The 27,733-nt window shown below is 41.5% G+C and overlaps 1 protein-coding gene across 9 annotated transcripts in view; it reads right to left on the bottom strand.

The window, feature by feature from the left end:
• Nucleotides 1-1,844: 1,844 nt before the first annotated feature.
• Nucleotides 1,845-27,733, bottom strand: part of add3a (adducin 3 (gamma) a) — a 194,152-nt gene continuing 168,263 nt past the window's right edge. For 6 of the 9 annotated variants that reach the window (XM_036565150.1, XM_036565149.1, XM_036565148.1 and 3 more), the window contains 11 exons: nucleotides 23,482-23,631; nucleotides 23,017-23,160; nucleotides 22,375-22,473; nucleotides 20,463-20,636; nucleotides 19,229-19,480; nucleotides 17,087-17,203; nucleotides 16,798-16,881; nucleotides 15,742-15,759; nucleotides 13,910-14,033; nucleotides 10,798-10,893; nucleotides 1,845-6,252 (listed from right to left, as the gene is read on the bottom strand). In XM_036565150.1, the coding sequence (XP_036421043.1) occupies nucleotides 6,005-6,252; nucleotides 10,798-10,893; nucleotides 13,910-14,033; nucleotides 15,742-15,759; nucleotides 16,798-16,881; nucleotides 17,087-17,203; nucleotides 19,229-19,480; nucleotides 20,463-20,636; nucleotides 22,375-22,473; nucleotides 23,017-23,160; nucleotides 23,482-23,631 (1,506 nt within the window). In that variant the 3' untranslated portion in view covers nucleotides 1,845-6,004. The remainder of the gene's footprint in view (nucleotides 6,253-10,797; nucleotides 10,894-13,909; nucleotides 14,034-15,741; nucleotides 15,760-16,797; nucleotides 16,882-17,086; nucleotides 17,204-19,228; nucleotides 19,481-20,462; nucleotides 20,637-22,374; nucleotides 22,474-23,016; nucleotides 23,161-23,481; nucleotides 23,632-27,733) is intronic. The other 3 variants (XM_036565155.1, XM_036565156.1, XM_036565157.1) reach the window with 3 other exon arrangements.

The raw sequence follows: 27,733 nt of genomic DNA on the forward strand, positions 1-27,733 counted from the left end.
ACCCACTGAAAACAAGACCACAATCAGATCACGCAAAAACTAGTCGTAAATGTAACTTAATGTGACGAACATTATCAGTTACACATTCAAGTGCACCAGCTGGGTCTTTTTCCTTTTTTGCATAAGAGATTGTTTTATATGTTAAATGAAGTATTTCATGATAAATTGCTACCGCAAAGAAAACAATGAATAAGTCAGTGTTCAAGAAAAACAAATTGGTAAGTTTCGTCTTAACAAACTGACATAAATGACGTAAGTTTGGGTGGCGATTTTACTAGAACTGACAATTTCCACTTTCAGATATTCAGCTTCATTTTACTTCTGATTTACGTCCAATTTTGGGAGTATTTTAATGTTTTTGTGTTTTTGTTTTTGGTGCATTTTTTTAATGAAATTTAAGTTTCTACCGAAAGTTCTGTCAAAAATACCTCCAACTGGCAAAAATTTAAGCACCCCTGGTCAAAAGACGTTTTGTTGATTTTCTAAGTAAAAATAAGTTAACATGCCCTTCAGAGAACACACTTCTGAATATTTACTGTTCGCTGAGTTTAACAGACTGAAAAAAATGGTCTGTGTAAAAGTTAGATTTTGTTCTTTTTCCAAAATTTTAGTCTCATCAAATAGAAATTGTGCACCAAAATTAGCAAAGAAAGACACATTTAAGTGTGTTCAACTTATTTTCATTTAAAATGAAGAAAACTGTTTAAATGTTTGCATCCAATGAGAGCACAAGAAGTTTTAGACACTGTAATGGCTGCAGTATGCATGGCTGATGTACGTCCTCACTTTAATTGATGTCGGAACCTGATGACGTTATTATTTTTAACTGTTTCCACGCTGGGGATTGTACGAGACCAGTTCTGTGCCCCATTTAAAACCACTACTGAGTTCAGCTTGTTCAGAATACTGCAGCCAGAGAACCAACACATCCAAAAAGAACATATTCCATCTGTTTTAGCATCATTACCCAGCGGTCTGATTCATTTGGAACTGATTTTAAGATTCTTTAGCTGGTTTTTAAAGCTGAAGCTTCAGCACATTCACACATTTCAGAATCCCTGACTGACTGTGTTCCAGATTGGCTTCTAAAGCTGAAGTGCTGCTTTATTGGATGTTCCCAGAATGAAGCATTAAAAAACTGGAGAAGCCACCGTCTGTTACTACGCACTGAAGATCTAGAACTCTCAAGCTATTAGTGTTCATCAGGCACCTACACCTACTAGCTATTAAAAAAAAAGTCTATTAGTTCATACATAAAATATGTATAACAAATGTTTATATATTTAGAATATATAAATTCAATATTTGTATTTATTTAGAATCTTTTACTGTTTAAACTTTCATTTTTATTCCATTTTCTTTCTAAATCAGTGCTTTTCTCTTTCTTTTTACTTTATTAAACATTTCATTTTATTAGTTTTATTTTATTTAGTTTTTTTTTTAAACATTTGTGGAATTCCCCTTTTGAGTAAACATTCCAATAAACTCACTCGCTGCACTACTGAACCAGCATAGTAGCCTATCAGATCAAACTGTTCAGCTAGTAAGAACCATTTAGCCGCAGGGACACTTTGCAGTGCTCACTACTGAACTGGCTTTCTAACCTAAAAGTGTCTAAATTTTTACTCATTTTTACCCAAAACAAAAGCTGCAATGCTGTAATCATGCAATATGACTTAAAACTCACTGTCTGACACTGGAAACTCAAATCATGAATGAGGATGTGTAAAATAAAGTGACGCTGAAGCGAAATCAAATGATGAAGACATGGAGCTGCGCAGGCGATTCTTTTCTCCTTACGTTTAAGACACGAGCGCCTTGAGCGCCACAGATTAAGAGCAGTGTTTGTTTCTTAAAATAGCTTTTTATTTGTGAATTTACATTGATTAGCAGTACAATCTAAAGCAATTCCATTAGATAACAATTCATATACGTTTTTTCACAGGTCACATCGAGGCTTGGCTCACACTCGCATGCCAAAGCAACTCCTCTGGAATGGAGGACTACATGGAGAAAAGAAGCATTAGTTAACCAATTTAAAAAAAAAAAGTGCAAACGGTCGGAGGAAATGAAACAGAAAAGAAATAATGCACATTCTTTTAGTTGGGAGCCATTAACGCTCATAAAAGGATTAATAAAGTGTAAATCTCTGTAAACTAAACAAGAAAAACAGAAAAATACTGTGGTACAATATGAAGGGAGCAAAGACCTTTGCAAACAGAAAAGAAGGTATGAAAATGAAATAAAACTGAAGCGATAAAAAAGAAAACGAGCATCTGTTTTTGATCCCCAACCCTGCTTTTTCTAAACCTCTCCATTACATACCACCATGCCCAGACATGGTCAGACGTGAAGGTCCACCTAAAAAAAAGCTAACGTAGCTAAAAACAAACAGGAGCTAGCAGGGCACCAATGACTGGCAACTACCTGCACCATATGCTGTTAGCCATGTTAGCGTTTTGGACTGACCTGTTCCTTCAAACCTGCCCGTTCAAAGCTACATGCTTTTTACTTTATCTCCTTTTTTTTTTTTTAAGCCAAATCCTGACGAAACCCCGCCTCCTGCGCCAGAACTGGCCAACGGTTTATACTCGCACACGCCATTACAGTAGAATGCAGTAGAGTTTAAGCTACTAGCCAATCCTAGTGCAGGAGGCGGAGCCTGTCTTCACTTAAATGTTCCAAGAACGGTGAATAGCTCAAGAGTATGAGATACTAGCCAATCCTAGCAGAGGAGGCGGGGCTTGTCTTGACTAAAGCATTCTAGAATGGTGGAAAGTTCAATAGTATGAGCTACTAGCCAATCCTAGCACAGCAGGTGGGATTTGTCTTGACTGAAGCATTCTAGAATATCGGCCAGTTCAAGAGTATGAGATACTAGCCAATCCTAGTGCAGGAGGCGGGCTTGTCTCAAGTATTCCAGAAAGGTGGACAGTTCAATAGTATGAGCTACTAGCCAATCCTAGCACAGTAGGTGGGACTGAAGCATTCTAGAATATCGGCCAGTTCAAGAGTTACAAACCAATCCTGGTGCAGGAGGCGGGCTTGTATTCATTTAAGCATTCTAGAATATCAGAGAGTTCAAGGGTATGAGATACTAGCCAATCCTGGTGCCCGAAGAGGGACTTGACTCAGAGCATGCTAGAAAAGCCTAGGAGGCGGGGCTTGTTTCGAGTGAAACACTCTACACTAGCAAACTGTTTGAGCATACAAAACTACTAGCAGGCTGGGCTTGTCTTGAACTGACAGTGTGAACTACTAAGCTAATCCTAGCACCGGAGGCGGGGCCTGTCTCAATTGCAGCAGGGGGCGGGGCTTCTCTGAAAGTATTCTAAAATAGATTGTTTGGTAGCGTAGGAGGTGGGGCTTGTCTTGAATGAAGCATTCTGGAATCGCAGACTGCTCGGAGATTTGAACGACAGGCCAATCCTAGTGCAGGAGGCGGGGCTTGTCCTGATTAAAGCCTTCTAGAATAGCAGACTGCTTGAGTGTACAAAACTACTAACCTATCCTAGCACAGGAGGTGGAGCTTGTCTTCAACTAAGCATTCTAGAACCGCAGAGTTCGGGAGTGTGAACTACTAACGAGTCCTAGCACATGAGGACGGGCTTGTCTCAACAGAAGCATTCGAGGATAGTGGACTGCTTGAGTGAATAAACTACTGGACAAGCGTAGGAGGCGGGGCTTGTCTTGATTAAAGCTTTCTAGAATAGCGGACTGCTTGAACGTACAAAACTACTAGCCAATCCTAGCGCAGGAGGTGAGGCGTGTCTTCAGTGAAGCATTCTAGAACCAAACTGTTTGGGAGTATGAACTACTAGCTCAGGAGGCGAGGCGAGGCGAGGCTCGTCATGGGCAGGAAAAAAACAAAAAAACAAAACAAAAACAAACATCCCTCTCTCCACGTCTCTGTTTCACATTGCTCGCTGGGATTGAATGTCTCAAACTCTGAGACACCTGTGGAAACGTAGACTACTGCTTCAGCAGGGTTCAATCTGAAGTATATAATCCTGACACTATCCAGACGTTAGTTTAGGGAGTTTAGTAATTTTTTTTTTTTTAATTTTTATTTTAAGAAAGCTGCCTTGAGGCTCAGGGACTTTCTGAACTACATCTTGCGTCTTCATGATCATTTGGCTTTCAGCTTAAAACAACACGAGTACAAATCAGTCCCTTTTCACTCGTTTCGTCTTCTCCGGAAGAGTGAGAGCTGACCTTAGGTGACCAACACTAATGCCACAGGAACACAGCTGGGAGCCCATCGTTGGGCGACGTGACATACGGCTGTCATAAGGTCGACTTAAGAGTGTCATAATAGTCCTTCTGATTGGTAGAGCACTCTCAGGGCACAGGCCAACCATGCAGGCGTCTAGTTAACCCAGGGTTTTTCAAACTAGTCCTTGAATAACCCATGCCATTCCAATGGAATAAAACCTTTCCCGGGTTATCCTAGGACTAGTTTAAAAACAACAGGAGTTAAACGACCTTTGTCTTGCTATATCGAGAAATATATGGCTTTCAAACATGCCTTTAAAAACAAACAAAACTGCCATGCTGGCTTGGATTTCACTAGTGATATTTCCTTGCTCTGGGAATTAGGATTCTTTTTTAACTGTAATAAAAGCTACAAATATATATAGCATATCCTTTAGCATAACACAGATGAACCATAATCCCACTGCACTTGCCTTCCTCGTCTCTGTCCCTACCACGACCTGCTCCAGAAATCCACCTGCCTCCAACTTTCTGCAATCTCCCAGACGCCTTCAAAAGCTGAAATCATCTATATGCATTTATATATTTATATATATACATACATACACTACAATAAAAGTGCAGCACAAAAATAAAATATCATTATGTCATCACTCATCCAGTTTTTTTTAATATATTTGTGTGTTTAGTAATCAGAGTTATAATATAGCTGAGAAATCAAGCATCACTACATTATCAGCTGTAGAAACGTAGACTCTAGCAAAAAAAAAAATTAACAAAAACATGCTTAAACATTTGTATTCGCTGTAAAAGTGTAGAAATGAGTACAAAACTGAGCAGACAAATACCAAATTTTGTGTTTCTCAAAAAAAGAAATGAAAAAAAATTGGTTTCTAGAGATGAGCTGATGTCTAAAGGTAAAAGAATGAAATTACACTTCACTAAAACGTGATTGCTTTTCGGTGTTAACCTTCTGTGTTGTTTGGCAAGAGCAGTTCAATAGAGATTCTACACAGGATTATCAGACTAGTCAGTGCAGACGGACGCCTGTAGCCCAGACGGCACTGCTGCTCATCACTAGAGAAACAGAGACTGATTCAAATAAAACTGTTTAAAAGAAAGGGGGGAAAAAAACCCTGTAGAAAAATCCCAAAACAAGTGTCCAGTGTGTCTTGTGTCTCTGTTGTGTGGTTTAAACTGGGTAAACTCAACAGGAGAGGCAGAAACAAAGAGCATGGCGGCTATTTGAGGGGCTAAAAAAGGCTTGATATGCTAACAGGAGGAAGGTGGGAGGAGAAAGAAGGAAAAAACAAACAAAAACAAGTTTAACAGGACTTCTGCAGTACCTGCCCAGAGATGGTGTCCACCAGATGTTTACTGGTCTGTTTCCATGTATATGTGTATGTATATATATGTGTGTGTGTGTGTGTGTGTGTGTTCAGTCTACCAAAGCTGAGATGGATTCAAGGAAGAGCCAGTTTCCCAGGACTAATTCTCCCTGTTTTAAGCCCACATTTCATTTCACATATTCCGAAACGTGACACGCCTCTAGCAAAAGAAACGCGTGTGCAGTATCTCACGCCTGCCCTGTCCGCTTCCCTTCCCAAAACATGTGCCAAAATCTTTTTTTTTCAAATAACGATTTGTTAAAAATTCAAATAAAATCCAAAAAAAGGACATCATAAAAACAAAACTTAAAAACAAAAGGGTAAACAGACAGACAGGTAGACAGACAGACGGACAGACAGACAGACAGGTTGTGGGTGCTCTTCCCTCCCCGACAACCTTCTTAAGCTTCCACTTTCTCTTTCTTTTTATTCTTCTTCAGGAACGACGGGGTTCGGAACTTCTTCTTCTTCTTGTTGGGCGATTTGGAGGGCGAGCTTTCGGGCGACAGGGCCTCCTCGATCTTCTCCCCTGAGCGCACCGTGATCTCCACGCTCTCCACGCTGGTGGTCAGCTGACTCATGCGCTTGCTCAGCTCCTCCTCCTCGCCGTGGTCATCTTTGCCGTTCAGAAGGATGTTCGTGTGGTTCTCTGTGTGGAGAAGACGAGACCAAAATCAAACACTCATACAGTGCCGTTCTACAATTAGTGACGCTCTTTCTTGGAGCGACACCTTCTGCGTGCCATTAGCAGGAGATCTGGGACTCGCAGACGGCCTCTCGGCCAAGCGGCCTGCGAGGTCAGGACTAACTGGAATAATGCATCAGTTAAGGATGCATGTTCTGATGGATCTATGAGGACAATGACCACATTCTGCTTGGATCACCCATCACTGCCTTCTGTTTTGCTGAAAAACAGGGTCACGTAATACACTGTCATGGATTTTGTGTCACATTGTAATTAATAACATACTAAACTTCGTTTTTGATTAGAAAATCAGCACATTTGTTAATTAAAATTTGACTTAGCAGGACGTAATTTAACTGGACGACGCAAGGAACGTCTTTGTTAACAGCCACTGAAGAGGGGGAGTGTGCGTTCACGTCCGCTGAGGCGCCGGTACAGTGTAAACGCAGCGTAAGGCTTTGTTCACACAGCAGGTCAAAGTGGCCCAAATCCGATCTTCTTCTTCATAAGTGACGCAGATGTGTATCTGTGTGTCAGTGTGAACAGATAAACACACTGAATCTGATTCCGATTTGAGATGCTTATATGTGGTACTTCCGATACACAGCAACACGAATCAGTCTGAACAGCCAGATCGGAATTCCTGAAACTTTTACATCAATCCAACTCGACATTCTTCATAATTTCGCGCTGGTGAGACTCAAACAAGGCTGATGTTTCGGCCATTTTGAAAGAGAGAACGAGGCTGCAGCGTCAAAGAACAGTTAAAAGTATTAAAGCAAGTTTAACGAACCAAAGAAGGGACCGCGCCCTTTTTGCAGCGAGCTCGAACATATTGATGAGCCCAGCTGTCAGTCAATCAAGCTTCATGATGGCTCCTGTGATGCTGGTGAAGAGGTATCTGAAAGCTCCGGGAGCGACTGGCGTTCATTGGCAGTTATGATTGTTTACCTCTGTATGAGCCACGTGAAGCAACGTTAAGCAGTTTTTTTTCGCACGCAGGCCAGTTCAGGGAGCTGATCTGTTCAGACTGATGTCGCATACAGATCACATTTAAAAGATACAGCCAAAATTGGGCCACTTTTACCTGCTGTGTCTAAATCTAGCCTAAATCTACTACAACAGGCTTAGAGCAGCAAAATTTGTAGTGTAAACTTAAGTTAGTAAACAGCTTCTAGCTAATGCTAACTCTTCGGCACCAAGTCTAACTTTATTACAATGTTCTTTTTGCTGTTTCACAGCTTTTGAAGTTATTTTCAAATTAACCACCAGCTGTTCATCATTCTGGACCCATCTAAAATAACGTTTTCCTGCTCAACGTGTGACATCCTTTTCCAGCTCAGCTGAAAGCAGTTCAGACTGCATCCAAATCAGATTTCTTAAATCAGGTCTTTTGAGATGACTGTCCGTACTGTTATTTGCAAGTGATACGATCTGATTTGTATGTCCAGACATCGGCAGCCTGTGGTTAATGATGTTGCCGTGGTAACGATGTAGGCGTCAGTAACTACATAGCTACGCAGGTGATGTGGATTTCAAACGTGGATACAGAAGGAGATGGAGGTGCATCATCTCACCCTCAAACTCCTCAAAATTCTCTGGCATAAGCATGAATCTCTGGCGCTCTTCTTGAATCCCAGCACTTCTGTCACAGTGGATTTGACACGGTCGTTGTTTGCCGCTTTGCGAGTGGCGCAAAAGGGACTTTGAAATCTGATCTGAGCCTCCAGACTGAGACGCATCTGTTAAAATCCGATTCACACTTCAAAACACCTCCAAATGTGGTTTGATTCCAATTTTCAAAAATCAGATTTGATGTTTTTTTGCTGTCCAGACTAGGGCTGACCGATTTGTGGAAAATATCTAATCTCGATTTTTCCAACTAATATCGCGATTGCAATTGAAACTGCGATTTAAAAAAAAAAATAAAAAAATTGAGATTCAGGCCTGATTTGATTTGGCCAAAAACCCGATTCTCTAACTCACCCACAGGCAGTTCACAAACTCTTATTAGGTTCCGTTTCCCCTCTTAAAACTTAAAACAATTAATAAAGATGGTTCTTAAAACTTAATAAAGATGGTTCTTCAAGGGTTCTTTAGTAAAGACAGTTTTTCTATGTAGAACAATAAGGACTCAGCACCCCATTTGCATGCATAATAAGTTCTCTGCCTGGTGAAATGGTTCTTCAGATTGATGGAGAACGTGCTGTATATGGTTCAATATAGAACCTTTTCAAAAAGAGTTCTCTATAGGACCAAAATGTTCTTCTGTTGTTATAAGCTTGACATCAACAAGCAGCAAAGTAACAATACCAGAACCCTTTTTGACGCTATACAGAACCACATACAACACATTCTCCAATCTGAAGAGCCATTTCACCATGCAAAGAACTTTTTATGCATGCAAATGGGTCTGAGTGTTCATGGTTCTATATAGATTGACTCTTACTAAAGAACCATTTTTTTAAGAACCTTGAAGAACAATATTTTTAAGAGTGTAGGCTATAATCAAAAAAATTTCTTGCGATTTGAAAACTGCATTGTCTTAAATTGCGATTTCGATATAAAAACGATTAATCTTTCAGCCCTAATCCAAACTATAAAAATCCCACTGGATACAATCTGGATTTACCAAAAATCTGACCTGGGCTGGCGCTCTTAAAGTCCAAGAGACTGGTATTATACTTTACACACTAAGCCCACGTCCTTTCTATGCATTAAACACACTGTAACTGTTGTAGTGTAAAGTTTAATAAACATATAGGCAATACAGTTTTTCTCTAGACAATACAGTGCAAATGATGTGTGAACAGGGTCTGGTCCCATGATGAGCTCAAGTCTGGGTATCACAACTGAGTCAGATACCCGGTGAGATTGTGTAACTCACCTTTTGAAATGATGTAACCGCAGCCGTATGAGCGGGCCGGAAGCACTTTATCAGCCCACCGCCCACGGCTCCTTATTTCACTGGGCCGTTTTAACAGGCTCATAGCGCAGGGCTAAGAGCTGGAACTGAATTACTGCTCTCTACTCTAGCATCTAACTGCAGATAAACAATGATATACACACATCACTGTTTAATTATTGAGCCTTGTTTGTCAGAAGCCTTTGTTTGGGTCACTGAAAGCGCATGACGCCAGACGAAATGTCATGCCTGAGCTTCTCCCCTGAGGGCTTCTCTTTGTTCCCATGATTGGGTTATTCTAAGGCTATTGTTCAACCCTCCTGACTAACGGAAGCCTATAAGAGAGCCAGGTGATGTTATTGAGCACCAGCTTCCTGTGGTGTCTGCAACATCAGGCCATCTACGTCACCAGACGTATAGACGTTTAAAGAGCAGCACTGTTTCACAAGCCCTGCCTTCTCCGCTCTCCTTCAGGGGTTTTGGGTTGAGGGCCACTGGTTGCCATTCAGTCATCATGGGTGGGTTCAAACAGCCAGTAAATGAACAGAGCTACCACTAATATTAGTCTAGCTATGATTAAAATGCTTTTATAGGAATGTCTGTCCACTCGCCGGCTTTCTTAGCAATGCCCTGGACAGTTATTTTCAGGATACATTTTCTGCGCATGCTTTTATTAAAAGGGCAGGACTTTCTGTAATATGGTAGCTGTATTAGTTGGATGTGACTAGCTGTCCAGTGAACCGTCCTCCTCCTTTATAATGTCTTGGCAGCGATCGTTTGTCTTTGCGAGTTAATCTGTGTTACCTAAAGAAAACATGGTGTCCAATAAAAGGGGATTTCCAATAATTTTCCAAAACAGCTTTTGCACAATTCTATCACTGAGATGTAAACAAAGTCATTCAGATGCAAAATGGTTAATTGTAAATTAACTCACTGACTGATTTCTTCACAGTGGTGGTGATAGGAACCACCATTTCTCGAATTAGCCATTTTATTTAACATCTAAAATGACCTTCCATGTATCGCTACATCAGGAACGTATTTTAAAAATATATTTTATGACAAAACCTGTTCAAATCTATTGAAAGACGCTGTCACAGACATCAGACAGCAGTTTCATGTAATAACTTTCTGTGAGGGAGCTTTTAGAGGTGGATGTCTGGTTCCTATCACCACCGCTGTTTCAATTCTGGCTCAGTAAGCTTCTCTACAACTGAGCATTTCACACCAAACCACTCTGAATGACTGTTTAACCATTTAATTCTGCAGAATTAAATCTGTGGCATTTCTCCTTAAGCTGGGCTCCTATCATGGTTCATGATGTACTAACTCAGCTGGTGATAAGACATTATTCACATTACGGCACATGATAAAGCGGCACACAACGTTTTGGCTGCAGTGTCCTTGGGGTTATTCCTGAAAAAATGAGCTAACAGCAAGAGACCGCTTGAGATTTATACGAGAGAACCACCTTTAGCACGAATCCCACATCTTTCAGTCACGGACAGTCAACTACTGACACTCATTCTCTCTCTCTCTCTCACTCACACACACACACACACACACACACACACAGGCCCGTGTGCAGTGAAACGGTGCTCTACCTTCTTTAGCAGGTGTGTTTTGTGGTGACTGAGTTTGAGACACAGACTGGGAGAGCGTGGAAGCATCGTCAGACGTTAGCTGATCCTGCTCTTCCTCTGCAGGAGAGTGAGTGTGGGGGGAGGGGGGGAGAGAATTAGTGAACACAGAGACAGACAGACAGGCAGACAGTTAGAGAGGTAAACAGGTTAGAGGAAGACATGCAAAGGGGTCATTAGCTGGATTTCCGACTGTGCGTTTTAGTTAAAGAACACTTTCATTTGGCTGCTTTAATACTTTCATTTGTCTTGTTTTGCTTTAAATTTGCTTTATCAAATAAAAGTTAATGTTTCCATCAAATGAAAACGGCATAGTCATCATCTTTTGCTTGCTTTAATCGAGCAAATCGATAAAAAAAAATACAGAACACACAAAGAATAGATTAATATAGTCAAATTGATGCAGTTAACAAGTTAACAGTTGTCTATATATATATATATATAAATATATATATATATATATGTGTGTGTGTGTATCTCAGCTTGAGAGCCAAAGCTGGAAACATCAAAAGTGCACAGTGTCTTGGCTGATCAACAGCATTTGGCGTAAAGGGTAAAACTGTACGTTTAACTTCTGTGTGCTTAACATACATTTTAACTAGCATTACTGCAGTTAACAAGGTTATTTAATTCAGTCACTCATGAATAGTGAGCATTCACATTCAGGATGCCAACAGTCATTCATGCTGTATGCGTGAGCAGAGCACACAGACAGAAATTAGAGGAGTCATGTTATCAGGCATCGTAAATCAGGAGCTTCGGTGCAGAACTTCAAAAGCAGCCTGAGCCTGTAAGTCATTCATTCACATACATCTGATATACACCGATCAGGCACTGGACAGTGAGTGGACGCAGTGTTTAAAACTCCAGCAGCACTGCTGTGTCTGATCCACTCAGACCAGCGCAACACACACTAACACACCACCACCACGTCAGTGTTACTGCAGTGCTGAGAATGATCCACCACCCAAATAGTACCTGCTCTGTGAGGGTCCATGGGGGTCCTGACCACTGAAGAACAGGGTAAAAGGGGGCTAACAAAGTATGCAGAGAAACAGATGGACTACAGTCTGTAACTGTAGAACTACAAAGTGCACCTATATAGTAAGTGGAGCTGATAAAATGGACAATGAGCGTAGAAACAAGGAGGTGGTCATTATGTTATGCCTGATCGGTGTATATGTGGCCTAAAACGGGCTCCTGTGACCCCCGAGCGCAAGATTAGTGAGTGTAGCCGGGCTAAGCTGCGGACTGCTGTATTGATTCTGGCCTGTTTAAGACGCTAGGTCCTGCGGGCTATGTAATTAGCACTGACTGCTGAGAGAGTGAGTCACATGTGAGGGTTAACTCAGAAATCCTGCCTCAGCTCAGGCTCACTCAGAGAGAGGAGAGGGAGAGGAGGCAGGGAGAGGTACGTATGTGGTGTTGTTGAGTGGAAAAAGGGCACAATGTGTACGGTAGAGTGACTGGGAGTGTGTTGTGTGTTTATGTGACCATGGAATTTGTAAGAGGCAAAGCATAACTGTGCGATTAGCTCAGGGTGAAATATTGATTAGGCTTCTTTGAGGAGAAGATTCAGAGCATCGGGACACTTTTAATGATCCCATAAGTTCTAGTTACTTAAACCCAATTCACAATTCGGTCAGGGCTAATTTCCGTTTTACCAGCTGTACGAGTTCGAGTGTAGGTTAGTTATAGCCTAAGTGTAACTAAGTTAAGGTTAAAGCATTACTAAATCAAAACTACTTGTCATGTTGAGCTCAGACGTTACTAAATATTTACCCCTCCTTCAAATCAGGTGTAATAGTTAAGAAAACCAATGGAAACGACATAGAAAGCACAAAAAAGCCCAAAACATGGCCTGAATTTCATAGTAACTGATGCTTCTGATTTAAATCAAGGACATCTGAGGAAGCTTATAAGATGGAGCAGGTGTGGCAGATTACAGTTGGAATTAGACTCTGCAGGAAGGTGGATCTCCAGGACCAGCGTTGGTGACCACTGCTGTAGAGGATGTGTTTACTTATTTTCTCTTAGAAAATCTAAAATATATATATCATTTGGGGGTTTTAAACTTCTGCATATGACTGTACATGAATTCCACACACTTCGGTTATGTTATAGTCCACGGCTGCATTTAGAATAGCTCCTAAGTTTGAGGAGTGGGTGAACGAGGCCCTAAATAAATCTGGGGAGGAAGTTCAACACCACAGCAAATGAGCGATGAGTTGGGTTTAGCTTTATTTTAGGCTTTAGTTGATCAGCGGAGGGTGGATGCTTTTCTGTTTGGTACGATCAGCAATTCCACACTAATACACTGATAATAAACACTATCAGTTCTCAACATCACAATTTCTGACGCTGAACTTTGTAACAAAGCAAAGCACCATCAAGCTGTCTGCAATAACGCGTCTCTATTTGGGTTGTCCAGGTTCAGGTTTCAATACTGTCAGGCTTTGTCTCGAAGTTGCTGGTACAGGTCGGGAGCCCGTGTAGACCTCTATTGCATGATCCTACCAAGCGGGAAGGCTGAAGGCTAGCATGTGCTTCCTCGGAGAAACGTTAAGCTTCATCATATCTTTTGAAACTGCTGCTTACGCAACATCAGACAGCTCAACACGCTTGCAGGAGAACATTAACCACTAATCTTTTTACATCAACTACCAGACATCAATTTTGGATGGCGAAAGAAGACAGAGGGCCAATTATGATCTCCTTGGATGGCTGTGGCATCGCCAGGGATCAAACTCGCAATCTCCCGACAATAGGGCCAGTTGCCCCACATAGGAGCCCCTGATTATATTATTTTGGATCAGAATTATGTCTCATAAAACTTTATACACAAACAAGACTGGAGGAGGAGTGGAATATAGGGAGAAAAAATACATCTAAGTCAATAGCTCAATATTCTGGCCAAAGAACGAGCGCATACTTCATAGACTAACAGTCCAAAAATCTGCGTGACTGAATCACAGCCTTCATTGATGTCATTTTTACACCCCTATGTTTTAGCACTGCATCTGTGAGAGAAACAAAACGAGAGTGCTGAAGAAGCAGTGTGGGCATGTTTTTATACCATCAAGTCCCAGCTGCTGGCCCTCCACTCGTTTTTTGTAGTCCTCCAGCTCCCTCTCGGTCAGCTCGCTGAAGGGGTTGGGCGGGAGAGGCTCTGCCTGATCCTCATCTCCACCTGTGTATGGCTGAGAGAGACAGCGTGGGGGTAGAGAACAAACAGTTAGACAATACCCACTGGAATAACAGTGCTCTGTCACACACACCTGCTTGATAATCAGGTTCTGTCAAATACAGTCAAACACACAGTTAAAACCAACCAATCAGTCCATCATGCTGTTTTACACAAAACCAAACAAAAATCACCCAACAAAACTTGTTATGCAAGTGAACATTACTTAAGACAAAATAGCTGAAAAAACAATAATGAGGAAAAACAACCAAAGCTAAAAACACTGTACACTTTCACTGCTGCATTCCAAACTTCAGGCTCAACATCAGTGGCAGATATCAAACATGGTCAACTAATAAACATAGTGAACACCATGCAAACGTCCAACATTCACAGGGATTGCTGAAACTGTGTTTGCTAGCAGTGAAAACAGAAAACATTGTACTGTGTCCGAGCACTTTTATTTTTGCAGTATCTAAACTTTGTGCTCTCATAGAACCTCTAGGCCGATAAAAAACACATATTTACATAATTATGATCGTTATGAATTCAAAATAGAAAAAAATTAAATTATTTTTGCAATACAATCCTTATAGGAACCCTAAAGATGGCTCAATGTTTCTGACATGCAAGTTGAAAATCCATCAACATGGAGTTTAGAGCCAGAAAGTTTAGCACTTTTAACCAGAAGATTAAGCATTCTGGTGCACTTTGAGACCAAAATATAGTGAATAAATTACTATAGAAGTATAAGTTCAATCACAAAAAGAAGCCACGTTAAAAATCTGTTCTGCTCTCCAGGTATTTTGATGTATTTGTTAATCTGCTTACCATATCAAGGTTAAAAAGTCTGTGTATGAAACTATGCAGCCATCTTCTAAGACACCTCAACAACAATTATTATTCATAGAGGAAATTCTAAAAACTTGGCCCATCATTTATGTTCTATCTGCTGAAAGGGTTTTTTGGCTCTATAAGAGAGGAGTGCTTGGACCCCTAAGATTGCCACTTGATGCTCACTAAAAGAATAGATAAGGCTCAGCGTGAATGAAAGTGCATGCTAGCTGAAAACAATGCTAAATTGCAGGCTGCAATTATCAGCTATTATTTCAATATTGCAACAAGTATAATAATTCTATCTTTCCATCCATCAGTTCATTTTAGCCAATCATATATGCTAAAGATATACGCTTGATATAGTGCACTCTTACCGAAATCTAAGAGTTCAGTTTCAGCAATTCCCGATTTGAGACTTGGAACACAAGCCTAGTTTAGCCGGACCGCCAAGGCGGCCAGGGGGAGACCACAGTCAGAAACTGTAAACTTCGACCCTCGAGTTTCATAAACAGTACTGACACTTTTTCATGAAAGCTGGATGTAAACATTTATCCACAAACAAAGCCAGTTAACTAAAGTCAGACAACATCTGATTTCTTTATGCAGATGATCTATGTGCATCAATACCCATCAATGATTAAGCGATCATTGAGCCGCTTATTTAGTGTTGCAATATTAACCTACTCCTCTCTCTGTGGTTGTGGCAGCTACAGTAAACAAACACTACTGTTAATACTGTCAGTCCCCAGAGTTCAGACAGTACACTCAACATTCTTGGCTGGTGGCCCGGCAAAAACGAACAAAAGACCCTTCAGTTAGCAGAGTCGTAAAAACAGCCATAAAAACACTGCAAGCAGCATCCAACAAAAATTCTGAAGCCACATTACCTTTGCAGAGGACGGCTCCTTTAAGGCAAAACACAGCCACGTTAGCGCTCGCTCGGTCATTAAGCCACAGTTAGCAGCAACTTAATAAATAATAAAGGCTGCACAAATACAGGGTGATTCAAAAAAGATTCATCAGATTTAAAAGTGCCATATTTTTACAACCGTGAGGCGCCTAGGAACCAATCACAATCCAATTGTAAGAAGAGGAGGGACCCCCTGAGCAGAAAGTGTTTTGTGTTCTCCACTTCAATAAGAGTGAATCCATCATAACGTGATTTTCGTGGGCAGTGAAGCTCCAACAGCTCAGAGCATTCGGCGTTGGTTACACAACACTGGATGATCTCCGAAATCTCACTGAAAGAGCCGTGAGTGCAGCGACACCCGACATGCTCAATCCAGTATGGGATGAGTTTGGCTATGGCGTTGATGTCGTCTGTACAGCTGGAGGAGGTTCATATTGAGCACTTGTACAATTACATAAACTTTATGCTCATTTAAACCATTTACAGTTCACTGCATTGATCTGTAATGATTTACAAGTGAAATAAATCATTCTGAAATCAGGTGAATCTTTTTGGATCACCCTGTATTTAATCGCTATCTCAATAAAGCTCTTTGCAAAACTGATAAGATAAAGTCTGCAACATGCAAATGAGTCTATAACCAATGACGGAAAGTTTTATTGTGCACTGGGAGCATTCTGACCAATCACAGTTGTTCCTTTTGAATTATATTGAGTCACATCTAACAAGCATAAATATTTTCGCTCAAAATAAAGCAGGCCAGTTTACCAATGTCTTTAATATATTGTCAGGCATGCCACAAATGCACTTATAATACTTCACCATATTGAGCAGCCTGTGTTTATTTTTCAGACTTGACTTAACACCAACAACCCTTTGAAATTGCTTCTGAAAGCTGGAGTTTGGCTCCATCTAGCAGAGGACATGAGAACTGCAGGCTCAGAACTTTGTCCCAATCCAGAACTAGCTAAAAGCAAGTGGGAGAAGAGAGTTCTGGGTAATGTAGTGCTTTTAACAGTGCTGCAGTACATACCGGCGGTCTCTCCACGACAATGCCAGCCAGCTTTTGAGACTGCGGTCCAGCAGACATCATGTCATAGCGGTTCTGCTCTCGGATCTGAAAGGGAAAATGGGATCAGCACCACGAGAGAGAAAAAGGTTCAGAATCAATATACACTACATGAGCTAATCAGTACTATATTAGACACCACCAGCTGTTTCTGGAGAGAACCTAACAGGCTCAGGCATGATTTAAAATTCAAAAAGAACTGTCGAAAAGGACAGACGGCTGGAGAAACAGCACAGCAGAAAGAGAGACCTACTTTATTTCTCTTCTCAAGAACCTCACTGGGGTTCGTGTTGAGAGGGACAAACTGGTTGGGGTCTTCGATGCGAATCGGGGTGCCACTGCTGGAGCTGCCGTCTTCAGACTTCATCCACTAAGACAGAGCGAGAAGAAATTCAGGCTTTAATTATAAAGGAACACATCAGATTCTACCCATTTTACAATTTTTTTTTTTCCATAATTCAATGGTTGAGATGGTACCACTTTAAAATAAGGCTTCCCTTATAAAGCACTCATGGATTGTTTAAAATGGGTTTATTAATGGTTACTAATTAGGTTATAAAGACCTTAAAATCATTCATCAGCAGTTACAATAATAGAGAAACCTCATTCATTTATATGTTTAAACCTGATTTTGATGTTTACTGATCTTACTTTGTCTTCTCCATCAGTCAGCATGAAACCGGTCAGCCTCATCACAAATTCTTATCCATCAGATATTACAGCTCAATTTTGCCCTTTTTATTAATGTGGTATAACTGCTTATCAACTAATAACCATTAAGCTCAATATTCATAAACACTTTATGAAGGTAGTCCAAATTTAAATTGGTACCATTAAGATGTAAAGTCATTCAGAGTGCTTTGGTGTGAGGTGGTTCATTATAGAGAAACTTACAGACTCAGATTTGTTTACAGTGGTGCTGACAGGAACCAGGGGTCACAATGTCGACAACACAGATATAGCCATTTTATTTACTATCCAAAACCACCAGTGAACCTACACGAGTCTTTATATGTAATGTTGATGGTAGGAAAGTGCTACTTCTTTAAAAATAATGTATTAAAATAAAAGGTCTTGGGTACTATTTTGATGTATAATACATGCATGTACCTCTCCATCATGTTTGGACTTCAATACTTTGGGTAAAAACTGGGATCAAACTCATTAAAACTACATAAAAAATACAAAAACAAGGTTACATAACAGTTGCATATATACATCTAACTTGTATACATGCAACTGTTTGTATACACCACCACTGTAAAGAAATCCAAATCTGTAAGCTTCTCTACGATGAACCATTTCACATCAAACCACTCTGAATTTACATCTTAACTATTTACTTACGTAGGGATTTTGGAAAATCAATGCAATTCCACTAGAAGCCACTAGAGGGCATCAGTAAACCAGCCTAAATGACATGTGCACACTGACACACTGCCAGACACGCCCACAAACCAGTCTGTGCAGCTGAACAGTTCATGACGGTCCTTCTGGAGACAGCTTTAATGCTTACAAGCACACAAACTCACAACATTCATACTAAGAATGTCCCAAAATTGCATTTTATTTTCGGTTTATATATTTATTTTACAAGTAAATTACACTTGAAGTGACTGCTTAACGTTCAACCTCTGAGCACAATCTCATAAGATGTAGGCCAACCACTTCAAAATGAAACTGCTTCGTCAGTCCTGCTACATTTAGCTCTGCATGCTTAGTTTCACTCTTAACTTACCAATTAGAGTGTAATAAACTAAGCTAACAAACACACTGTCCAAAAGTTTGTAGACACCTGCTAAACCACCATTTCATCTGAAATCAAGGGTGTTACTAGTGAGTCTGTCCTCTCTTTGCAGCAGTAACAGCTTCTAATTTTCAGAGAAGGCTTTACACTGCATGCTGGAACATTGCTGTGAGGATTTGACTGCATTCAGCCACAAGAGCATTAGTGAGGTCAGGTACTGATGTTGGATGATCAGTTCTGGATCATTCCAGCTCATGCTAAAGGTACTGGACAGAGCCCTTTCACTCCCAATGCTGGGAGGCTTTACATCCCTCTCGGTGATGCTTGGCATTGGCCACAGTGACCTAAGGCTCATGTGCTGCCGTTCTATTGGTCAATGTTTTTCTACGGAGCTGTTTGTGCACAGCTAAACTCCTTCTTTAGCAAGAGGTACACCTTAAAAGTAGCTAAGCAGCTAGAGTTTAGTAACTGAGGGGTGTCTGAATACTTATGGTGTCTCTTTGTTAGTAAAGAAACAGAAGGAGTGCATTCAGAGTGTCCTTAATAACATGTACACCAAAACAAAAGCTTCAATTAAGGGTGCAAGCTAAGCTTTGTTGGGTGATTAGTTGACCTGTTGCTGAAAATCAGGCCTTGTGAAAACCTTACCATGGTCCTGACGCGTGCGCTCTCCTCACTGCTCCTGTCAGCCACGTTGACCTTGGTGTAGCAGTTGGGGGAGTTGAGCCAGCGGGTTTTCTCCCTCTGCTGCCGCTGCTGCAGAAGCCTGAAGGGGAGGCGCGGTACCTCGTCCTCGTCGAACGAAAAAGCCGTCACCGTGGCCGGAATCTCCACCTCGCTCTTGTGCCTCGGCTTGTCCCGCACGATCGGGTGCCGATAAGCGTAGCCCGTCCGGTAACCCTGCCGAAGAAAACAGGCAGAGTCAACACATCAGAGGAAGAGTCTCTCAGAGTTCTACACAGCTTCAAAGATAATAAGGAATTAATAATGTTCTCGGCCACCATATTTGGGACCGGATTTCTGGCTTTTCCGAGGCTCACTCACAACAGAGTGCTGTCATTTCAGTGTATTATGGGCCTTTTCATCATAACAGGCATAAAAATCGCTAATAGTATCCTAATCTTTCGGTAGCTAGCTGGCTAAATTTCCTGTTCCACCCTTAATGGTGCAGCAGTTACATTCGGCACCTCAGGCATCAGAACTGCCTGAACAGGAAATTTGAACAAAAAGTTGGCGAATATCTGACTTCAGCTTCATATCTCTGAAGAATTAGGGGTGGGTGATAATAAATAATTGCCCCCCTCTTTGAAGGCATATGATGCCCTAAATGTAACTGAAGCCCAGCAGTGAGGAGCTGAACTTTACCCTCCTCTGCTGTCACTGCAGACTGGCAGGGTCGCCTACAGAGCAGCGCTGGTAGCTGTTAATGAAGTGATGCTCTTTTTATTTGAGGGTCCCATTTCATAGGGAAGACTTCAACCACTACCCCTGTAACTCAGTTCCAAGGGGCAAAAAGGTTCAGTCCACAGATGTGCCACCATTTACCCCTCCAAGGTTCAGCGTTGTGGCTTTCCAATTCAGTCATTAAAGCCTGTGTAATTAGCTGGTGAGTCTAATCAGTAACTGTGTGAATTGTGTATACACTCCCTGCTCTGTGTGGGCCACTCCTCACCTCTACCAAGGAAAAAAGGGGTAAACTGCAGCCTGCAGAGCCGCCCTTACTAGGAACACAGACACAGTTGACTCATCTGAGATGCATCCAGCTGCCTCAGTCTGCTGTTGCTCCCTTGTTTCAGCTCCATGAATGCCGCTATAGTTACAGTCATTATGAGACTGAAGCAGTGCTGCTTTAGCCAAAGTGAAACTGTGTCAGCACACATACCAGGTTGTCCAGCATCCTCATGAGGGACTCGAACTCCAGTTCTCCAATTTTCCACTTGTGCTGGGAGCCCATGTTGACGCCGACCTCAGCCACGCCCTGCGTCCGGGACTTATACTTCTCTAAATCCAACACAATCAGGTTCTCCACTCCACCAGCACAGGAGAACGCATTCACCTACGGAGAGGGAGGAGAGGGGGACGAATAAGGAAAACTATACATACACTTATTACATACATACATAAGAAAAAGGCTTCTAAATGGTTCTTAGCTTGGAGAGATTTGGTAGAGAACCTTTTTTTTGGCAAGTTCAAAAGGTTTTTCACAGTTGCGCATCTCGTTTACTTAAATCTGAAGGTTCTCTAGGGAAGCGAAGTGGTTCTTCCATCGCATTACTCCAAAGAACAGTTATTGGCACCTTCACATTTAACCATGTACATGTGAATGGAATCAAAACGCCTCTCTTCAGCCACATAAACACAGCTGCGGAGTTTATTTTTAGTTGTAGAAACGCAGCAGGCTTAGATATGTACTCTAAAGTTTTGTTTTGCCCCAGAGCTTCGGTTCCAGGCTGGGATTTTGCCTGATTGTTAGCAAAGAGACAAAATTCCCCCAAAATTCTCTAACAAAGCACACGCTTGTGCATTCCTCTGTAGTGAACACACACTGTTTGTGTCTGTTCTTTTAATGTGAGAAATGAGAGGCAGAAAGAAGCGAGAGAGAAAAAGGGAGGTGGGGAAAGAAGTGAGGAAAAGAGCCAGAGAAAAATCTTGGCACTAACACCTCACATTATGCAATGCCCTCATCCATCGTAAGCACTAGAAACAGGACACTAGGGGTGGGCAGTACGAGGCTATGTTATTGTTTATGTGAGAAATGGCATAATAATGAGCTTTTTGAGAATATTATGGGTTATTTTCAGTACATTTAAATCATATCATAAAGAGAAACAATAACTGCAAAGCTTGGTAGCCAAGAGCTTATTTAATTCATTTATTCTTTCCAAACTGTAACTTTTCATCCTTTTCCTATTTTCAAAAAATACTTCATTTTTTACACTGAAATAAGTTTTGATTATTTCCAATATCAGAAAAGCTACGTTCACATTATCAGTCTGAAGTGGCGCAAATCCGATTTTTTTGCCCTAATGTGAATCAGATCTGATGTTTTCTGATCTTTTCAGCTCCGACCTGAGCTTCTTTGGCTGCAATCACATTACAAGCCTCATCTCTCAAATCAGACTTTTTTGCTCAAATCTCTCTGACGCGATGGTTCACACTCGTTTAGGTAAGTGACTCAAATCTGTCATTAATGTGACGAACCGGCGTCCTGAAATGACCCTCATGAGCTCATCCTACTCAGTAACGTCACGTGAATGAATCACATTCATCATCAGCACAAACTAACGAGCAGAACGAGCTTTGCTGAGAAGATCATTAACTCTGATCAGCTCTCAGCTTCATTATTAGAGCGAGACGAAGGAGAAAAAGGTGAGATGAGCTGCTTTTCCACCGTTTACAGGATTTCACTTCTGTTCGGCGCTGTTGCCATGGTAACGCTGAATGACGGTCACGCGCAGTGAAAAAAAGCACATGAATTCCGATCTGAGCGTCACATTAAGGTCACGTGGCCACAAATCGGGTACGTACCCATATGTTCTAGGACCACATATGAAAGTGGCTCAGGTCGGATTTGAAAAGATCAGATTTGTCCACACAGCTCTGAAAACATCAGATCTGAGTCACATTAGGGCAAAAAATTGGATTTGTGCCATTTTAACCTGTCCTAGATCGGATACGTATCCGATTCATGGCCATGCGACCTTAATGTAACACTCAGATCAGAATTCATGTGCTTTTTTCCCCACATCACAAGATGATGTTATATTTTTGCCATGTTGTGTTGGGTGCCTAACCTGGATCTCGCAGGCAAGCTGGGCAGTATAAATGTAGTGGAAGGCCTCTTCAATGGTCTCCCCCAAAGCCACCACACCGTGGTTCCTCAGAACCAGCACCTGCAAAACACAGACACACGGTTTTCACTTGCACCTTAACATCTAGCGCATAAAACAGAGTGTTTCCTTTACTTACTGAGATATTGCAAGTCGTGCAATATAAGAACTGAATAAATATTTGAGCATATCTGTATCAACGGGTATGAGAAGGTATTGGATTAGATATGAGAGGGGAAAAAGAGAACGGATGTGATTTAATACTGTAACAAATCTGTCGTGAAATAGCACTCGCACTGTATAGTGTTTGAGGAGTTTGAGGATTCTAGACAACTTTTACATGTTCATCTTAAGTTAAGCAGATTTTAGAAGATCTAATACTGAACTGTATAATAATGACCGATGCTCAGCTTTTACAGAGTTACTGGTACTGAAAAAGGAACAAAGTGGCCATCTGGTGCCATCTCTGGTAAAAATACATAAAATCGGTGTGTGAAAGGAAGAATTTCAATTCTAAAGACCAAAAAAATCTGGATTACAAGTGAATAAAAAATAGTCAGCCCTAAACCGAAGCACATGTAGACGCACTACTTCTTGTTTGTGTACCTTAGCTGAAGGGCCGAGCGCTTTCTGGAGCTCCACTCTCTCCTCATGTTCGTCCAGGCTGCCCTGGTAGTTTAAGTAGGCGACATCCCCCAGAATCAGGGACTCCTGAGAGATGGGCAGCAGACCACACTTCATAGACGAAACCTAAAGGGAGATGGAGAGACACCTCATGAAACGAGAGCAGGGCGAAACAACACTGCCTTCAGAACGGCGTCGAATATGAGTTCTTGACCAAAAAGTCCACCTTCAGTTGTTTAGCATGGTGGAGGGTGGAGGGCAGTGAGTTCTCTACTTTTCTAAATGAAACGTATTTTTAACTGTCACTGAATGAGCATTTGCTTACATCTGTAACTACCAGTTAAGGGAGAAAACGTTAAGCCGCTTTCACACTTTTGAGTGGGAGTTCAATGGAAATGAAACAGGAAGGGAACATCTGACGGTCAGCAACAGTCCAGGGCTACTCACGGCTGCTGCAGCGGGGGTGTGTATGTGGATGATGCAGCGCACGTCTGGCCTCATGGAGTAGATGGCAGCGTGAGGGCTGAACCCGGCCGGATCGATCCGCAGGTTAGTGGACCCCTGATCCACCACATCACCCAGAATGTTCACCTTCACCTACAGAGAGAGAGACACAGAGAGAGAAACAGAGAGAGAGAGAGAGACAGAGAAATGGGGGGATATTAGTGAGTTATTCCCACTGTTCTAATGAAGCGCTGCAGACCACCAGCACTCTATCAGAAATTATCTCTCAGGATACAAACACAGAGGAAATCACAGTTAATTGGGACATTACTGCGCTAATTAGCCATGATGCTTCCTTGCTGGTGGGCTGATTAGGGGGCTTATCAGGTTTAGCCACCCACAGACTACAGCACAGAGCTTCATACACATCCACGACCAGCTTTATTTAACCTAAGAGTGAAGCTAATGACAGAGAAACAGCAACAACTGATCTCAGATCAGCTCTGGACGGAAGGGCAGTCAGTGGGTCAGAGCTGTGAGAGCTGTTGTGAGATCCAGAGGAGAGATGATGGAAAAAGTGGACGGAAAATATTCCTCCTTTAGAGCTGAATGTGCTGTAGTTTAGTTTAAAGCTGTTCTATAAATACGTCCTGCAGAGACTGAACATTCAACAACGTACAGACACGCCCTTCATAAATCACCCAGCCAACGAGAGAGAGAGAGAGAGAGAGAGACAGACAGACAGACAGGAAGACAGACAGAAAGACAGACAGAAAGACAGACAGAAAGACAGACAGAAAGACAGGTGGTGGTATAGAAGGAGAAAAATTAAGAAAGAAAGAGCAAGAAAGAAAGAGAAAGGGGGAAAGAAAAGGAAAAAGCGAAAGACAGGAAAAAAGAGCAAGAGGGTATGAGAAAGAAAGAAAGAAAGAAAGAAAGAAGGTGAGAAAGTGAAAGAAAAGAAAGAGGGTGATAAAGATTAAAAGAAAGAAAAGAGAAAAGAGAGCGAGAAAGAAAAAGCGGAGGAAAGACAAAGAGAACAAGAAACACAGAAAGAATAAAGACAGAAGGGATGAGAGAAGGAAGACAAAGGAGTAAACAGAAAAGTAAGAGAAAAAAGAGAGGGTGACAAAGATTAAAAAGAAAGGAGAAAAAAGAAAGAAAAGTGGTGGAAAGAGACAGAAAGAGAACAAAAAAGAGAGAAAGAAAGAAAGAATAGAGAGAAAAGGGGTGAGAGCAGGAAGACAGAAAGGAGGTAAGACAGAAAGTGAGAGAAAGAAAGAGGGAGAGAGACGGAGATGAAAAACAGGGGAAAAAAAAGAAAAGGAGGGAAGAAAGAAAGTGAGAGAACAAGAAAAAGAAAGAAAGAGATAAAGATGAAAAGAAAAACAAAAAACAAGAAAGAAAAAGTGGAGGGAAGAAAAGTAAAAGAACAAGAAAGACAAAGAAAGTGATAAAAATGACAAGAAGGAAAAAGTGAAAGACAGAAAAAGAAAAAGCCACCGATAAAGATGAAAATAAAGAACAGAGAAAAAAAGCAAGAAAGAAAAAGTGGAAGGATGAGAGAGAGAAACAGAACAAGAAAGAAAGAAAACGAATAAAGAGAGAAGGGGTGAGAGGAGGAAGATAAAAAGGAGGAAAGAAGGAGAAAGTGAGAAAAAGAGAGGGTGATGAGAGATGGAGAGAGATAAGAAAGAATGGAGAGAGATGAAAACGAAAGAGCAACAGCAAGAAAAAGCGAGACTGAGAGCGAGCGAGCGAGCGAGAGAGAGAGAATCAGACAGTGTGTCAGAGCTCAGTGACGTCTCTATAGAGAACCTACTGAATGCTGAGTCTCATTAACACTAACAGACCCCCGACCCGCCCCTCACAGTCCGTCAATACCTCATCAATAACCATCCGCTGCCCTCAGAGCCACAGCTGGAGCTGCAGGCCGTTCTCAGAGCTGCAGCGCTCGGTTACGTAACGAAGCAGATCATGTGCTTTAAAGATGAACAGTCCTGCAGTTGAGCTGCCTCAGGCCTCGGGCTCATAACGGCCCGATAGCAGGACCTGATTAGAGGCTCCTCTCCTCCTCGGGGCGACCGGGACCCGACACCAGCGCAGTTTCAGCTAACTGTTATATCAGACCCCCACACGTCTCAGATACCGGGAACCAGGATTTTAGAGGGATCGAGTTCTTCTTCACACAACAATGTGAAACTGATGAGGCTGCAATGCTGCGACTACATAACACAACGGATAATATTAAATACCAGCTTTAGGCCACAATGTCCCTTTAATGTGGCTAAGAGAATGAACTGCAAATATGCAGGTGTGTATATCCGCACACACGCTGTACGCTTTAGGGCAGAGGTCACTAATAGGCGGACCGCAGTCCGAGTCCGGACCCAGACGCTGTCGTGGACCTTTAACCGGCAAACTATGGAGAATGGTTTAATTTCGACGGGGTGGTCCCATTTTAACTGTTGCAACTTTTCTAGCCTTTACGGTAGTTTTAGTGGCCCCTGAGACTCACAGACCAATCGCATGCGTTGTAAATATGACACATGACGCTACTCAGCCAATCAGATCTGTGCATTACGATTAGCACTGAGACTCGAGTGAGTGACGCACACACAGAGGAGGGACGAGGCGAGAAACAGCAGTCAGAGAAGAAAGTGAGTCAGAGGGAAGTTGTTTTACATGGCTGCTCTAAAAAGAGAAAACTGACAAATGTTGTTGAAATATGACTGAATTGGACTTTATTTGATTTGATATTCAGTTGTTGACTGTATAAGATGTTGATATACCTGCTAGGCTACTTCAGTAAACAGTATATGGCACTGAATCATGATGCAACTTAGACATTATGATGTTCTGGACCTTTGCTTGAGGAAATTTCCTCTAACTGGAGCTTATTGAATTGTAATTAAATATCCCTGATTTAGGGTAATGAAAAAATGCTTATGGAAGAAAAGGGGAGAAAAAAAAACAAACAAACAAAAAAAAAACAACAAAAACATCAGCAAAACTAGCTGGAAAGAAATCAGAGTAAAGGCCAATCCTGCATCCATTCACACTTAAAAACACAGTGATTCAAGCGATCAAGCTCAACACTAACAACAAAAGAACGCTTTTGGGTGCTATATAGAACCATTTACAAAACGGTTCTATATGGAGAACGTGCTGTAGATAGTTCTATATAGAACTGTCTCAGAAAGGGTTCTACTTAGCACCCTTTTATTGTATCAAGCTTGACAGCATGACAATAGAAGAACACTTCTGGGTGCTATATATAACCATTTTCAAAAAGGTTCTATTTGGAGAATGTGCTGTAGACGGTTCTATATAAAACGTTTTTAAAAAGGGTTCCATTTAGCACCCAAAAGGGTTTCTTCTATTGTTACAAACTTGACAGCATAACAATAGAAGAATGCTTTTGGGTGCTATATATAACCATTTTCAAAAAAGGTTCTATATGGAGAATGTGCTGTAGATGGTTCTATATAGAACCTTTTTTTGAAAGGGTTCTATACAGCACCCAAAAGGGTTGTTCTATTGTATCAAGCTTAACACCGTAACAACAGAAGAACGCTTCTGGGTGCTACATAAAACCATCTGCAAAAAGGTTCTACATGGAGAACGTGCCATAGATGGTTCTATAAAAGAACCTTTTTATAAAGGTTTCTTCTATTGTTAAGCTTGAGAGCATAACAGAAGAACGCTTTTGGGCGCTATACAGAACGATTTACAAAAAGCTTCTATATGAAGAATGTGCTGTAGATGGGTCCATGTAGAACCTTTTTGAAAAGGGTTCCATTTAGTGCCCAAAAAGTAACAAAAGAAAAACGCTTCTGGGCACTATACAGAACCATTTTCAAAGAGGTTCTACATAGAACCATCTACAGCACATTCTCCATCAATCTGACGAACACTTTCATGATGCAATGAACCCCTTAATCATGCAGCGGGTTCTTTAAGTGTTCCTGGTTCTATATAGAACCATCTTCTTTACTGAAGAACCCTTGGATCACCATCTTTAATAGTGAACTCTTACTCTGCACAGCTCTAAACAGTAGCAGCCGAGTTGAAGCCTGAACACTGTCAGCACACTGCAGCGCTGAAGAGCACCTGCCTGGCCTTCAGCCAACACTGCAGACCCGAGCTCAGCCAAACAGGTTCTTCTCCACGCAGAACACAAATAAGAGTATGAAGTCTGAAGAGGCCTTCACGAGGGGGAGTGTGTATGTACAGTATATTAGCATGGGTTCCC

This window comes from Colossoma macropomum, unplaced genomic scaffold, assembly GCF_904425465.1.
Source record: "Colossoma macropomum unplaced genomic scaffold, Colossoma_macropomum, whole genome shotgun sequence".
Classification (NCBI taxonomy): domain Eukaryota; kingdom Metazoa; phylum Chordata; class Actinopteri; order Characiformes; family Serrasalmidae; genus Colossoma; species Colossoma macropomum.